The sequence below is a fragment of the Stegodyphus dumicola genome, chromosome 6 (genome assembly GCF_044657685.1).
Source record: "Stegodyphus dumicola isolate Sdum_Otavi_A_Nest chromosome 6, ASM4465768v1".
Lineage (NCBI taxonomy): Eukaryota > Metazoa > Arthropoda > Arachnida > Araneae > Eresidae > Stegodyphus > Stegodyphus dumicola.
In genome coordinates, this window is record NC_140773.1 from 219,549,430 (window position 1) to 219,566,357 (window position 16,928).

The 16,928-nt window shown below is 34.8% G+C and overlaps 1 protein-coding gene across 1 annotated transcript in view; it reads left to right on the top strand.

Moving 5' to 3' along the window:
* Positions 1 to 16,928, top strand: part of LOC118196447 (uncharacterized) — a 59,522-nt gene that overhangs the window by 7,192 nt on the left and 35,402 nt on the right. The window contains exon 2 of the mRNA XM_085819537.1: positions 3,279 to 3,384. Within this exon, the coding sequence (XP_085675663.1) occupies positions 3,279 to 3,384 (106 nt within the window). The remainder of the gene's footprint in view (positions 1 to 3,278; positions 3,385 to 16,928) is intronic.

Below are 16,928 nucleotides of genomic sequence, written 5' to 3' on the forward strand. Positions count from 1 at the left end.
GAATACAAAAGCCGAAAGGAGTAACCTAGTAAATACAGTCATTCATTTCATTATACTACAGTTCCAGTTACATTTTAACTCAGAAACTTTCCCAAGTTCTTTACCTGCTTGGACTGTGTTAAATTTTTGTTTATGTTTCGTGATGACACCCATTCCGTTAATACTTGTCATTGTTTTCTTATCATGATGGGTGTGAACTATACCGTAAATTAAAATTTTAAATGCAGCTAATTTACATAATTCTTTGTGACAAAGAGGAGCTTAGATCGTGTTTACAAACTGGCACTGCATTTGTATTTTAAGTGTAAGTAAACTGTCATATTCCGTTCGTGTATTGTAAGCAATCAATGCTTTAGAATCAAATAGGGCCAGTTAAAAAAGTATCAAAATATGGCAAACGACTTTTAGTAAAAAAATACTTTTCGAGTTCTTTGAATCATGACAAACATGAAACATCATTTATTAACAGATAGATAACAAGTTATGGACATAGCATATAGAAAACTGGATGTTGTTACAAGACAAAATGCGCTAAATAATTTTCTCTGGAAATATAATATGATCCAACGATATTTTTAAAGATAAGGGTAAGCTAGATTATTTGAATACGGCAAAGCACATTACAGCTATGTGCCTGGTATAGTCCAACCGGTATAGTGGTCAGCGTCACTGACTGCTGTGCCGAAGGGCCCGGGTTCGAATCCCGGAGAAGGCATGGATGTTTGTAAATGTATAGTGTCGGCGCAGCATGGCGGCATTCTAAATATGCAGCGAGCTATTTAGATATACGTATCAAACTATACGAGTCCTCTCGTGTAGATTGATGGAAAGGGAGGGAGGTGGGAGACCCTCGGACCCGTCCCTCCCGGGGTACTCTTCTTCAAAATTGGAGGTAGAACTGGGCAAAGTCATACTCTTACCTGTATGGTGCTCAAGGCTCTTGCCAATGACAGGCGCAACCTTGCACTCATTGCCCCGACGAATTTTGCGGTTTGTTCTGATGTTACTGTCAGACAAGTGAGATAAGTCACAACAACTCATTTACTCATAAATACTTCAAAAGTATTTAAGTAGTAATTAAGACACAATAACACGCCCAACAAATACTAATTCAGAAGTCAAACAACAAAAATCAGCGTTATATTTTCAAAATATAATGTTTATAATTGTTGTATTTTTAAAAATTTTTTAACATTTTTGTAACTTTTTGAATCTTTATTTATATAAACTCTTTGAGGTATTAGACTGTAAGCTTTATTTATTTATTTATTTACTTTTCATTCTTCCTTTTTTTTTTTTTTTTTTTTTTTTTTGTAGAGGAGTACTAATTTTCAAGCATTTAAAATTTAACCATTAAAATACCTCCTTTCTTATATTAATAATTAGTTCCTGTTTATAGTTCATTCCTAAAAAGTAGAAAATAATCTAGGAAAACCCAAGCACAAATGAGATATTACCTCTTTCTTTATCTAAATTTGAAATGTTATAAAGAAAAGGAATCAAAAAAGTATACATATGTTCCTAATCGTCTATGATAATTAAAAGGAGTCCTAGTTTTGTGAAGCATCAGTAAAGGAATCTTTCATAGACGAACATCATCTCAAGTGTATTTATTAAAAGCCTTCATTCTGCCTGAACTTTATGTGTAAGTCGCTAGGGCTCGAATTTCTTTCGTTATATGAATTCTTCACTAATTTTACAACTTGTTTGGGTAGAAAGGAATGAGATTGCTACCATGATATGATATTTATAAGTTTGATTACCAACCTTAGTATAATAAGGTAAAAGAGCCTACGTCCATCAAACGTCTATCAACTATCAAAGATTTTTCGTTTTGTTCATATACTACTCGAACTGCGTGAATTCTCTTTAAGTCGTTTTCGACGTAAATTCTCTTTACGTTTATGTCTTAGCTCTTTATTTTGATAGTTATTGGTAATTAACTCTTATTTTCGACTGGTACTACTAAAAAACTACTTTGAGTAATTTATAAAATAAGCGATTAGTATAATATAAAATAAGCGATTGTGTTAATCTGTTTCTTTTAATGTTGTGTGTGTGTCTGACAGTAACATCAGAACAAGTCCACAAAATTCATCGTGGCAAAGAGTGCAAAATTGCGACTGTCGTTGGCAACACCCTCGAGCACTATATAGGTGACAGAATGACTTTGCTCCGTTCCGCCCGTAATTGTGAAGGAGAACACCCCGGGGGGACGGATTCGAGGTTCTTTCACCTTTCTTCACTCACCACCAGCCTCTCGAGAGGGCTTTCGGCTCGCCGCACATTTAGAGTGCCTCCATGCCGCACAGACACTATACATTTACAGCATTCATGCCTTCTTCGGGATTCGAACCTGGGACAATTGGGACGGCAGTCAGCGTCGCCAACCACTATCCGAGTTGGGCGGCGTTCCTTTTAATTCATTTCCATTGACAATCGTTTTTGCATATAGATTCTATAAGTTTTTTTTTTTTTTTTTTTTTTTTTTTTTTTACACAGAAGCTTGTCAAATTAGATGGAGATAAACTTTTAATTGTTTAGTCGAAAGCGTCTTCGGTATATGGAAAATAATTTTAGTAATAGCATTTCACTCATAGATGGAATAGCTCTTTCTCCTTTATTTAATGGCATTTTCTTTGACATTTTTATACATATTTCCTCAAATAGCTTTTAATTTAAAATTGATTTCTGTTAATTCATTTTATTTACATAGCCTGTTCAGATAAATTGAACATGTATTAGTTTGTATTAGATAGTTTATTCTTACATAAAGGTATAAGCATGCATTTTAAATATTCTTCTGTAATATTTCAAATGCGTGTGTGTGTATGTGTATCAAACATTTCTAATGAAACGCACATTTTTTAAGCTTCGTGATAGTTCAGCTATCAAAACATTTTTTTACTTTTGTGCAGAAAAGAAGGGATAAATGATATAGCATTATTCTGGAAAATACTTAAACTTTACACTGCTTAAATTTTAATAACAGTGCTCTAATTTAAAATTTATTTATTAAATGCCAAATCTCGTTAGTGACCATAAAAAAAAGGTATTTAAGAAATTTTTCTTGTTTCAAAGAATGTAATTTGATTGAACATAAATATTTTAAGAGGCTAATTCTAAGCTAAGGAAAGAAAAACAGGCCAAGGCATTTCTCATCATATCTTATTCGCTCATAGAGCTTTTGATTTAACGCAAACCAAAACAATATGTTTCTATTCAGAGGTTAATAAAAGACTCAATGTGTGTTGAATATGCTGCTTTTCTTTTTACAGATAAAATGTATACTGTCATTAACGGCCTTGTCCGTTACGTCCAGTGTTCATCGTGTCGACTGGACGGAAGAAATGGAAGACGCATTTGCAGATGACCACGAGCAAAGTAAGGACAATGACCTCTTTTAACTCTTGTTTGATGTCATAGAATGTTTTAAAATTATCTTTCGCAACACTCATTTTTTATTTTATCGAACATGTGTAAGCAAGCATTTTTCTCCCTGCATCTGAAAAAATATGAAGTCACGTTTTCTTGACGGAAGATTAATTTATGCTCCAGCTACACATTTCTGTTTCAAATATTGGCAACAGAAGAAAATACTGTTGGCGCTATACATAATAACATCCCATGTTCTATAAGAAAGACTTATACCGTATTTTCCGGCGTATAACGCGCACCTGTGTATTAGGCGCATCTATAATTTCATGCTACATTTGTTTTTAATTTTTAGATACATTCGCCGTATAACGCGCATCCAATTTTTCACGAAGAAACCTAAAAGATACGTGTGCAATGCTCTTATCTTTTGAGGTCACTTATTCGAACCTTTCGAAAACTATGGTAAATCACATTGACAAGCAATAAGGGGAGCAATATGCGTGAGGGTTAAATACTTGAAAGAGTAAATATTTAGGCAAAGAGGGTGGATTGTATTCAATGCAGGTGTCAAAAAGAATGCTACTGTAGAGCATTTCCAACCTGAATGAATTCGTGGAATTAGGAGTTAGCTGTTTTCTCTTTTTGTAGTCATTTGAAGCCGTTATTTTGAAGTGAAAATTGAAGGCTTTAGTAAATCGCATTTGCTTTAGTTGAAATACAGTTGATTAAATGCTCCTTTTAGCAGTAAATATGACTCCAGCGAAAAGAAACAAACACAGTGCTGGTTTCAAATGCAAAGCCATTCATTTTGCGAAAATCGCGCTACAACAAGGATGTTTGGTGTTGGTGAAAGATGGAACGGATAATGATTATTTATTTATGGATCAAAATACACTCAAGAACCTAAACATTATGACCACCTGTCAATAAGGAGTTACGCCACCTTTGGCGCGCAACACAGCTTCAACCCGCCTTGGCATGGATGCCACAAGTCCTTGATAGATGGCCGAAGACAGATTGTACCAGATGTTGTAGCAACGGTCACGCAAATCCGAGATATTGCGAATTGGTGGTCTTTGACCTCTGAGCTGCCGTCCCATGACATCCTAAATGTGTTCTATCGGATTGAGATCCGGTGAGTTAGGCGGACAGGACATTAACTGGAAATCAGCATCATGTTCCTGGAACCACTCCAACACAGTTGTAGCCTTGTGACACGGGGTGTTGTCCTGTTGGAACATTCCATTTCCAGGTGGAAAAACCGAGGCCATGTAAGGGTGCAACTGATCCGCAATGATGTTCAGATACCCTGTAGCATTCATGGTATGCTCTACCACAACCATAGGTCCCAGAGACGCCCAAGAGAACGTCCCACAGAGCATAATACCTCCACCTCCGGCCTTGTATGACCTACTGTGCATTGAGGGAGCAACTGTTCGCCTGGAAGACGGCGTATCCTGACACGGCAATCTACGTGATGAATGACAAACCGTGATTCATCTGACCAGGCAACTTTCTCCCACTGATCCATGGACCAGTCGCGATGTTCCCGGGCCCAGAGCAGGCGCAGTTGGCGATGACGCTTGGTCAGCAAAGGCACACGAGTGGAACGTTTGCTGCGTAGCCCCATATCCAATAGTGTCCGCTGAACAATGTGCTACGATACTTTTCTATTTGGCCCTGCATTGTATTCGGCTGTCAGCTGAGCCACTGCCTGGCTCCGGTTTTGCTTCACCATGCGAGACAGTCTCCGACGACCTTTTTCTTTGATAGCGTGTGGACGTCCAACACCATGTCGTCTACTGCTGGTTTCACAGTCATTCATCCACTTTTCATACGTACTAACAATTGTAGATCGCGAACAACCCACGAGTCGTGCAGTTTCGGAAATACTTGTTCCGAGCCTTCGAGCCATTACAATCTGCCCTCTATCAAAGTCGCTTAGATCCGCAGCCTTTCCCATCACACACAGATGTAAGTGAAAGAATGATTCTTCAGACTCTCGAACAGTAGTTAAATACCACTTTCACCTGATCACGTGCCACTTTCACCTTCCACGTCATCCAGGCGCGTTCATCACAAAATGTAGGGCTGGTCATAATGTTTTGGCTCTTGAGTGTAACAATGATGAAGCTGAAACAAAATTCGATCATACGCTTAAGATATAGGGGAAGACGAACATGACAATCTCTGCATGTTATCCGATAATGAAAATGTTTAATTTCATTAAATATGATACTTCCTTAAAATAAGCAGCATTAAGTGCGTGTAAAAATCTAATTTTGTCTTTATTTTTAAGCTGTCATTTTTATATCTGGCGTATAATGTGCACCCTTAAATTTCGGTCCTACTTGTTGTATTAAAAGTACGTGTTATACAACGAAATATACGGTAATAATGAAAGGTAACTATAATGTGTACATCGAATCATTAAACATGTCGAAGCAAGAATTACGAGAAAGGAGCAATGTCTTTGCCGGAATTATAACCCCGGATCATCCGATTGCTAGCCGGTTATGCTTCCGGTTACACCGCGAAGGCACACAGTATAGAGAAAGAAAATACTTTACAACTATAAAGAAAGTAGATTTCATATACTGTCATCACTCAAAGGTATTTTGCTTTATAATGAATGGAAACACTACGTAACGGTCCCTGTTTTGTAATAACATTTCAATATAATACACAATCCCTGGACTCTAAGTTTTATTTTCCAAGTTTGTGGCAGATTAGTCTATAATTTAAAATGCTTTGCACGAGAATGTGGAATAAACTGTTAATAAATTTTTATTCTACATTCAGTAGTTTCTGTTTAAAATTTTGCAGACTACTGGGGCGTAATGGCAGAGAACAATGTTAAACGAATTTTGCATACTGCGCATGCCCAGAAAAGAATTTGGCGCAGTTTGAAAAGAAGATAAATACGGTATATGGTTGATATTCTGTTATCTGGACGTAAGCAGTTCGGGGTTTTAAAATATTTTAGGTTGTAAATTACTTTATTACATAGAGTATAAATATCGATTGTAATCTACGCACATTTTTTTTAAGAAGGATTACAAAACCGGAAACATTACAAGATATATTAGCTGAATGTTCATTAATTATACTTCTTAAGAATAAAAACAATCGAGTATTTACCATACGTTTCATCCGTACATACTAAAAAAAATTAAGCAATAAATCCAATTTAAATTACTGAATTAAATTCAGAGAAATTATTATAAATAACTGATATTAAGTGTAATGTTTATGAGCAAAATAAACAAAAAAGCAATGAAACAGAAGCAAATGCAATAAGCACAACAAAATTTCCGTAGTTTTTTTAATTGTAAGTAGTCGATAAGACTTACATCACGAATAGGCCCTTGTGTAGGGTTGCTATCTCACCCCTTAGTCGCCAGTATTTCCTCCCACATCAACGGTACACCATTGAGCATGCGCAGTAAGCGAAATTCGTTAACATTGAGCAACTCAATGTGCTGTTTGCCATTACGCGACTACTGGGGTATTGTAAAAAGCAATGCTGATCGGCAAGTAAGTATATCCTATAACGAGTGTTATAGCGAGGATCGACGATTATGATTATGAACCGAAACAACTATACATAAATTTGCAAGTAACCCTTAATTCTAATAATATGATTTCAGTGAAAGGAAAAGTGTAATAAGGAAAATTGGATGGTGTAAAACTTTAAACTTTTAAGAAGTCTCCTAGAAACATCAAAATATTAGTGTAATATAAAGCCTTTTCGATGTGTCGATTAGAAATTTGATTTCTCAACTTGCGTGCGCTTTACGAGTATTCTGTTAGTTGACCTGTTGAAATCTTTTTTCCTTACAGTTTCTCAACTTTTTGCATACAGATTCCATCAGCTTTTTGTGTTCATAGAAACGTGTCAAATGAAACGGAATAGGAAAAGCAACATAGATCAAATTTATACATGAATAGAATACGGTGTGTGGTTTACCGTTACCTATACAGAACTGTTTAACATCATTACTTTCGAATATTTACGTAATTAGTGCAGGATGCTTATAACGTCTTGTATTCTTAACAAGCATAATCTAACAAGATGTTAGAAGACTGTGTGAGGAATTATCCTTAAGTATCATAAAGTCTACAGAAGGGTGTAAATAACCCTTTATTAACTCACTATCACAGATGGCACCGACTCGTGTTTACCCAAAGCCAACATTTCTGGCTTAACTGAAAAAGTAACAAGTAACTTAGAATTAAATTAGCCTAACGGTCTTTCACAGGTTACTTAACACGTAAACAGGCTGTGACTCGTAAAAGGGGGAGTAAACAAGCCTAATGGCTAGAAGCGCTCAACGCCACAGAAATCTAATCGACAGTCAATCAAAGATAGAAATGTGGTCTTCAGGAGGCAGAACACGCTCTCCTCTCTTTCTGAATTATCTTCCAAAACCTTCCTTCAAATGCTAACTTCTTTCTACCTCGTTTGAATACACGCGCACTGACTCATTAATACCGAAGCGTAAATTGAAAAACGAGAATAATAGGAAAAGTTGTTTCAAAAATAAATTTAACTCTTCGATAAGTTAAATGAATCCCAACATGCTATTCCGTAATGTCAGCATTATGCCAAAACTATAACATTTTGTTGAAAGAGTTATCCAAATACTTGCCTTTCTGCCGTTATACGCTCCTGAAATTTTCCTTAAACATTCACGTATCTCTTTTTTTCTACAATTTACACCCACGCCTTCTCCCGGACTTGAACCCGGGCCCTCCGGTACGGCAGACAAAGTCACTAACCACTTTTCGGTTTGCGCGGAACAGATTCATAAGTTGGAAGATTCGAAATTCAGTCAAAATTGACGAAATGTTAACGTATGGAAAATGAAAAAATGAAAATTTTACTGACGAATTTATTAATGAACCAGCATCCTGATTTATTTATAATTACCTAGAAAATCTTTTATCAAAAGTTGTATGTCAAACCAGCCCTTTCAGCTTTATCTATTGTAACAAACAAAATTTTACATGCTCATCTCACGAACAGATTTTAGATCATAAGGCCAAAAAATGTAAGATTTTTTTTTTTTTTTTTAGTCTGAAAATAAAATTAAAAAATCTGTTATGCAATTTAAACTCATAATTATATCTCACAAGATAAGAATTTTTCTATTTTCATATTTCATTTTAATAATGGATGAAATTCCCAATGGCATTTCACTGAACGGTTTGCTTTTTCCTCTGTAACAAGGATAACAAGATTCGCGTGGTCATTTTTCAAAATAATTCGCTCGCGTAATAATAGCCTTTTCAGTACGTCAGTCACGATGAGAATGTCTTTTTACTTTCACATATTTGAACAGCTTTGTAGAAGATACGACACAAAGGAGAAGGGTTTAATTACCTTTTATTTCTCACAGTTTACAGCCGTTCCCGCACTTCGGGATACAAAGACCAGCACTTATGGTCTCAAGCGTAGAAAATAAGAAGTAAAATTAACTAAATAAGAACTAAACTTAGATAATTTACAAAGAAGAGTAACGCGAAAATTGGCCCTTTTAAACTCTATGTATGTAGTGAACAGAATGCGGGAAACTACAATACGTTTTCAAGTATCAAAGAGAACTAAGTTCTGGCCTTAAAGGCAGACAGGAACTGATTGGAAAGCGCGCGCGTGGTAAGGCAGCGAGAAGTCTCTTTCCCTCTTGGCTCAAAGTCATATAACAGTTTGCAAGCTCATTTGCATAATCAAATCTGTTCGCGTTTATTCTGGCCGGAAGTGTAAAATAAGAGATGATAGCAAAGTTTTAAAATAAAATAAGCGTTGGTAAAACTTACACAGTGTGTGGTAAAATATACACATGGAACGGTTTTAGGAAGTATTTAAATATTTCACACAAGTTGCAAACTTTTGTGAACTGCAAAAGTATAAATTAAACTACATGCTAACTAATTTTTACAGCTAATAATATTACTTGTACTTACTTATTATTACTTATAAACCTGAAATTCTGGTCCTGCAAATGACAAAGACAGTTACTGGATTTCGCATCCCCTGGAAATTGCGGGAACCGTACGCGGAGGGTTTTAATATATCAAATGATATACTAAGATGTTTTATTTAAATTTTTATTCTAAAATAAATGTCAACGAATCGATTATATATGAATCAAATTCAAACCTTTATTTTTTTACAAAAATGTGTAAATTTAAATACTTTCATAATTTGCGTTTGGGCCGAATTTTAAAGGCTTTTGGGCCCCATACGGCCCCTGGGCCGCACTTTAGACACCCATGCTCTACACCTTCACTCATGACGTTTGTGTCGTATACGTTGAATTGATTGTCGTACCACGTTCCATGAATTCGACAAACAAGATTCCATGAGCATCCCAAAACACGGTGATCACCTTCTCCTCCATTCACTCTATATCTTCATTCATGATATTTGTGCCGTATATGGCACGAATTTCACGTTCAATGGCTGCCGCTGACAGTTCTTTTGCCCAAATAAATCATATTCTCCTCTTATATCATATTTGGCGGGATTTTCATGCTTTTTAAGAAAAGTGCTCCAAACATGTTACGATAGAAACTGAAAATATCAAAAAGAATTGTATTCATTCTTATACATGCCATTTCAATACTCTAACTTCTCTTGCTTTTTGGAATTCCAACATGTGTTAAGGCTATCTCCTAAATCGATATATCGATATACTCGTATATTTAGCTATTCTTCTTATTATAACTTAAGGTATTTCAAAAACAGTTATAAGTGATATACTGCTGCCACCAAATTTTGAGCATCACTTGATATTAAAAGTAATTTCATTTGCATGTAGACAAGCAGTTTAAAGCTTAAACGGTTCTTTGTATTTTCAAGAGTAATAAGGATTTATATTTAGTCTTCCATTTTCTTCCTTTAGGCATTACTACCGGACGTCCCTGATGCCAGTTAAGTTAGATTTAGAGTAATGTGTCTAACAACAGAGAGAACGAAACCGCTCTAATCCTTCTCTAATAACTATGCAAAAAGCACGAGTCATAGTCATACATTTTTCAGTCAGATGCGATATGGAACCCACGTAAAACATTTCGATAGGAAAATAAACTAATTCCCTCTCATTATATCAGCAAAAATGGCACGCAGTTTTTAATGATTTTTCGTCTTTCTAATCAAATGGTCATAAAAGCTCAAGCTCCATCCAATATTTCCCCTATATTCAATTTTATTGAATTAAATGTGGAGAAACATTGATCATAATTAATCGGAAATTAGTATGGCGAACAAACAAACACGCAAACAGGCATTTTTCTTTATATAGAGAGATTTTGTAAAACTTCGAAATGCTTGATTAACAAACTCTACGATAAGAAAGCGAGCAGTAGCAACACTTTTTGAAATAAAGCATTTTTATCTTCAACGCGCGAGACTGTTGTCACTCAGATAAATGAGTGCGAAAATTACTCTTTTCAGAGTTTCTAATTAATATCTCGGCTGATTAAAGTCGTACGAAGATGGGAATAGTCGAAATGGCTTTCCACGAATTTTTGGAATCGGGAATAATGTATTTAATGTTTGGCAATACTATTTTTTATTTCATTGTAAAACTTAGGAATTGTTTATAAACAAACTCTACGATTTGAAAGCGAGCAGTGGCAACACTTCTCGAAATAAAGCAGATTTTTATCTCCGGCGTGCGAGACTGTTGCGAATCGGGAAAATGAGGGCGGAAATTAGGGTTTTCAGAGTTTTTAATTAATACCTCTGATTTCAGTTTTTTTTGTTTTTTAGTTCAAAAAAATAGCCTTTTCCAAGACCCAGAAATGAATTGTAGAAAGTGTGGTGACAATATCTATAGTAGTGGCTGACTTAATTGCAAACAAACACATAGACCAGTGTTTCCCAACATTTTTTCTGATGTGCCCCACCTAATCCTCTCTAAAATTCTTATGCTCATACATAATTTTTAATATTCAAAAATTTAAATGCTTACGAAATAAACTTGAATGATAGGTTTTAGGAAGAAATTTCTAAGCATTTAAATCTCCATGACTACAGCGAAAATTCTTCATAAAATATTTAAAATGCACCGCAATTTAAAAACTTTTTTACGTTATCACTTACATTGTTCTTTACTTTTAGGAACAAAAAATGAAATTTCGAATTCTTGAGGTAAAATTTGGAAATTTGAACGTCTTTTGTCCCCTTATACTCTAGATAAGTCCATTTTCGAATTGCCCCCCCTTAACAATCGAATTGCTCCCCTGTGGGGCGAGGGCCCCACGTTGGGAAACACTGACGTAGACAATCTTCTTTATGGTATACATAGACACTACTTCTGCTGAAGAAAATTACTTTCGTTTTCGTGTGGTAATACCGTCTTATCTTTCTTCCACACGCAATCCGTAGTATTTAAATTACTTTTCTTACCTTCAACTAAGCTTTTCCCATATCATTAGAATTTTATAAAATTGATAAACAACATAGAATTTAAGTGGGCTTTCTGATAAGATCCGTTTCGATTAACACCGGAGAAGTTATTCTAAGCGCTTCTTTCATCCTTTTAACCTTGGACTGCTTTCGATCTCGTTAAACTACTCGCTGTACGTAAGCTGAATGTTCGTCATCTCCGATTTCCGTTGTCCGATGGAAGTGGGTCGATCCGCCGACCTTTGGGGGTTGAAAAGCTTTGGGTCACGGTTTCTTTACGCATCGCGGATTCTCATTTGAGAATGTTTTACAAGTATTTGCGATTATTCTCTCAGAATAAAAACTGCCATTCTAGAATCCCAGAGGGGATTTCTGGGTTGCGAAATGATATAGGGGAAAGAATGATGTCTTGGCCCCGCACTTTTAAAACTTGTTAAATCTCAGGATTGCCTCGTGAATCTTGAACGGCCTTTAACCCCACACAGATATTTATGAGAGATGCCTGTATTGTTAATTACAATTTTTATTCAGTTATGAAGTTAAATGACTTTGAAACTTGTTTCCTTCTGATGAGAAAATATTGTGTCATGTTGTCACTGAGAAATAAATCAATTTGATTTTAAAATTAGAATGAAAGATACTTTGCAAAACTTATATTTAATTTCTTGACACTCGAAGAGCATATTATTTTGTTGGTGCAGGTCGGTCTTGTTAGTGTGGTGTTTAGTGGAAGTTTATTAAGAACAGGGCTTAATTTCTAAAATCAGAAGTGTCGGAGCGCTCTGGAAGATCGTCAGGAAGAAGGGGGGAAATAAATGAAAAAAATAAATACTAATTAAATTAATTAAATTAAAATCTTAATTAAAAAAGAAAATTTGAAAGGTTTCAGATTTTCAATTACGTCCAAAGGTTTTTTCCCCCCCTAACATTTTGAGTGTTACCTTTATTTATTAAATATCATGTTCCCACTTACACCATAAAATTCAGTTCAAGAGCAATATCGCAAAATAATTTTAAATCAAGCATATCTTTAGAATTTCCAATGCACGGTCTCATGCGCTGGAGATAAAAATGTTTTTTTTATCTGTACGACGTTGCCATTGCTCTCTTTGAAATCCTCGAGTTTGTTAATGGAAAATTCGTTAAAGGTTTACAAAATATGAAATCGATAATAAAACAAATTCCAAATCTGGGCTTCCAGATGCTCATATTCGCAGGAGGATCACGTCATTCATTCAAAATTGGATGGCTGTAGGTACCATTGTTTTATCACAATGCGAAAAATATACATATATTTATGCAATTCTTCATTATTTAATTTCTTCATATATAATATAAAGGAATAATATTTGGTGGCAACAGATTGAAAAGTGAAACGGACATTCAGAGTGATTCGATGCAAAATCGCAAAACGAAAACAATAGTCCCTCGGGGACAAAGCTCCTTTGGACTAATAAATTATTAAATTAATGATAAACAGTTAAATAAAAGAAATATGGGACCTCGTCTTATCTGGACTCTGGCTGGACTTACAATTTCCTACAAAATCTAAGAAATAGCTCTATATAGAATAGAAAACTCTATATAAATAGATAACTAAGAAATTTAGACACTAAATATACAGTATAGCATACTATTTCAACGGAGGTCATTATTCTTTTTCCAGCACACCAGTGGTTAAAAGTAAAACGTTGAAAGCATCACTAATGAAAATGAAGAGAATGCTAGAAACAATATGAGAGTATGTAAAGAAATTTTAATGGAGAACTGTATCTTCGATAACAAACAGAGAAGGGTCCAACGCTTTCTAACCGTTATAACGCCCTGCCCATATAATTCTAGCTGTCAAGCAGTATACGACTGCGCAAAAACATTTTCCCCTAAACCGATCCGATGACAACATGAGGACAAATGTAAGGTCTGCATGAGTGACAAATTTTGTCTCCCGTATTTGGTTACAGTCAAGTCTGCGGGAGCTCCTGCTGTGAGAAATCACTAACACTGGATGTGGAAGACTTAGGTAATTACTATTAATACTTTCGGAAATGAAACATTTTACCCACTTTCTTAAATTTATTGTAGTTCTTGAAGAATAAGCTTTTGATATATGAATGGGGCTTTTCTTTCCTTAAAAATCTTAATTTCCGTCAAAGTGTTTGTCCCCAGAGAAAGATAGGCATGAAGTTATATTCAATTTTAAAGATATATTTATTTTTAAATAAAATTTGTACGCTGAAACTGTGTTTAACTTACATAAAAGAAGTACTGAAGCCCTTTTATTTAGGGCTCTGTTGCGCTCCGTATCGTAGAATTACGATTTACATCAGAAACTGGGAAGTACCGGCACAATTTAAGCTCTAAATTATGAACTGATGTTCTAATCCTGGACAGAGCATGGGTGCTTCTTAGTTCTTACCTTTGCATACATCGATTGTATTTGCATCCTTCGATGCAAAGTTCCTCCTTGGACTTGAAAAGTTTTTCCAAGAGCAATGGGATAAAACACCTCTTTTATCATTAAAAAGGGCTTTATTGTCTTGGAAATTACGGTGTAGAAAGCTAGTGAAGAATAAGGGTTATCAAATGGAACATTTAAAACACAAAAACTTTAGGTAAAATATTTCTGTAAATACAACGAAAATCGTCTAAAAATACATCCTTTTATACATTTCGGCCATTTATGTGATCCGAAAAACATATAAGCTGCAGTTGCTCTACTGTAGTTTTGTTTCTAAAATTCAAACAAGTAAATCAGAGGTTTGTAATTTAATCTATATCGCAGTCTTACCGAGTATTATACAATATTTGAGAAACCTAACTGGAATATTTGGATTAAAAAAATTAAACATAAAGTAAAATTAAAAAATTAATAATTTTTTTTTAATTCGTAAAGTTTCAGATTTTGAAATTACGTCCAAAAGGGCGGTTTTTTTTTTTTTTTTTTTTACATTTTGCGTGTTGCCTTTATTTATTAAATATCATGTTCTTCGCACCTAAACCATAAAATTCGGTTCAACAGCAATATCGCAAAATAATTTAAAAATGAGCATATCTTTAGAATTCCCGATACAGAGTTTCGCAAGCTGGAGATAATTTTTTTTTTTTTTTTTTTTTTTTTTTTTGTGCAGTGTTGCCATTGCTTGCTTTGAAATCATTTAGATTTTTAATAAAAAATTCGTTACAAAATCTCAAATCGATAATAAAACAAATTTCAAATTCAAATTAGGACTTCCACATGCCAATATTCTATGGAGGATTACGTTGCTCAAATTTTGATGGCTCTAGGTACCGCTATTTTATCACAATGCGAGAAACATACATATTCTTCATTAATTAATTTCTTTAAATCCAATACAGGTCAATAATATTTGGTGGCAAAAATTTGAAAGGTAATACAGCTGTGTACAGTGATTAGACGCAAAATGCCGTTTCGAGATTAATAGGGCTTCTAGGCTAACACGCTTTTGGGCTAAAAATGAATTCGAAGTGCTCATGTTGGAGTGGAGGGCTATGGTATTCAAAATTTGACGGTTCTAGGTACCGTAGGTACCGTTGTTTTCTCCAATGCGAGAAGCATACATACATTCATGCATATTCTTCATTATTTAACTTCTTTAAATATAATACGGGGCGATAATATTTGGTAGCAACTACTTCAAAATTGGTACTGCTGTTTATAGTGATTCGTCCCAAAATGGCGTTTCGAAACTAATAACCCTTCTGCGCTAACTCCCCTTTCGGTTAACAAACGCATTGTAAAGTAAGAAAATTCATTTCTGAATACATTTATTTAAGATTATCTTATAAATGAAGGAAACTGAAGTTTCCTATTCATCCCAAGGTCCGTTTCAACAATTCGTTAAAGCTATCTTTTCTGGAAAGAAAACTTTCATGCACGGCAAAATAGTCTTAATAATAAGCCACTTGAGGTTTTAAGCGAAAGGAAGCTGATATAAAATCAGGAAGTCAAAACAAGAAGATTTTTTTTTTTTTTTTTTTTTTTTTTCCTTTCGATTCTTAAGGGCCTTCAGACGTCATTCAAAATCAATAAAAATGTAAATTTAAAATCAGAAAATGAAGGATTGGGAAACCCCACACTCATTGGCAAGTCGTATTTACTACCTGTTGCCAGAAACTTGTTTTCAGAATTGGTGAATAACAAGTAAATCTTTTGCACTGGCCGTTTGTATCCTTTTCTCCAGTTTGTATCAAGTGATTTGGAAGAGCAATTTATCGGTAAACTGAAGTTTAAAGTTTGGGTACAGTGAACTAAAATTTGCTGCAGATGATCCCGAAAATTCCGCAGCTGCCGACATTTATATATTAGTGATGTTCACACTGTATTAGCATCCATTTTGTTCGTCAAGAAATTCACAGAACAAAAAATGGCATAGAGGATATTTAACACATCAAGTAACTTTGCAACTCAGTATAAAAATAGAGTAGACGATATGGTGCAGGAACTGTAGCTGGTAAATATCTTAATTGTGTGGTTTATTAGACCAGAGGTTTGCTCAAAACTAATTTTTTTAACATCATTAAAATCTTCCATTTAAAATTTAATTACTAGGAAATGCGGAAATAACATGAAAACATTATTCAAAGAATCACTAAAAATCGTAAACTTCATAAAATCAAATCCAAATTAGTAGCAGTTTTACGTGAAGGAATAAGTAAAATATTAGCAGTTAAGAATAAGCAACCAAGGAAGCAGCAATTAAGATAGAGAAATCAAATTTTCCTTCCTAGAAGAGAGTATGAATTTATTGACATACACACAGCTGCACTGTGCAAACAAACTTCCTTGATTTAACATCTTCCAACTGCCAACCAAAACCAATTAATAAATCTGGGTTCTCTGACGCACTTTCAACAGCCCCTAACGTTCACGTTCCTTGTTTTCATGAGAGCAAAGAGTGATTAGAATGATTCTGTGACCTTTTAAAATCCGTGCCTCTTACCCAGGTTTTGTGATCCCTGAGCTTTTAGTGGTAATGGGAATCCTTGTAGCTGAATGAGGTGAATAAAGGTCTTTACTGGAGAAGTCAAACAACAAAAATCAAGGTAATATTTGTAAATTTTGCAGGATTAGCTACTGGCGCCATCTGTTGATGAAACAAGAAAACTAAAACAT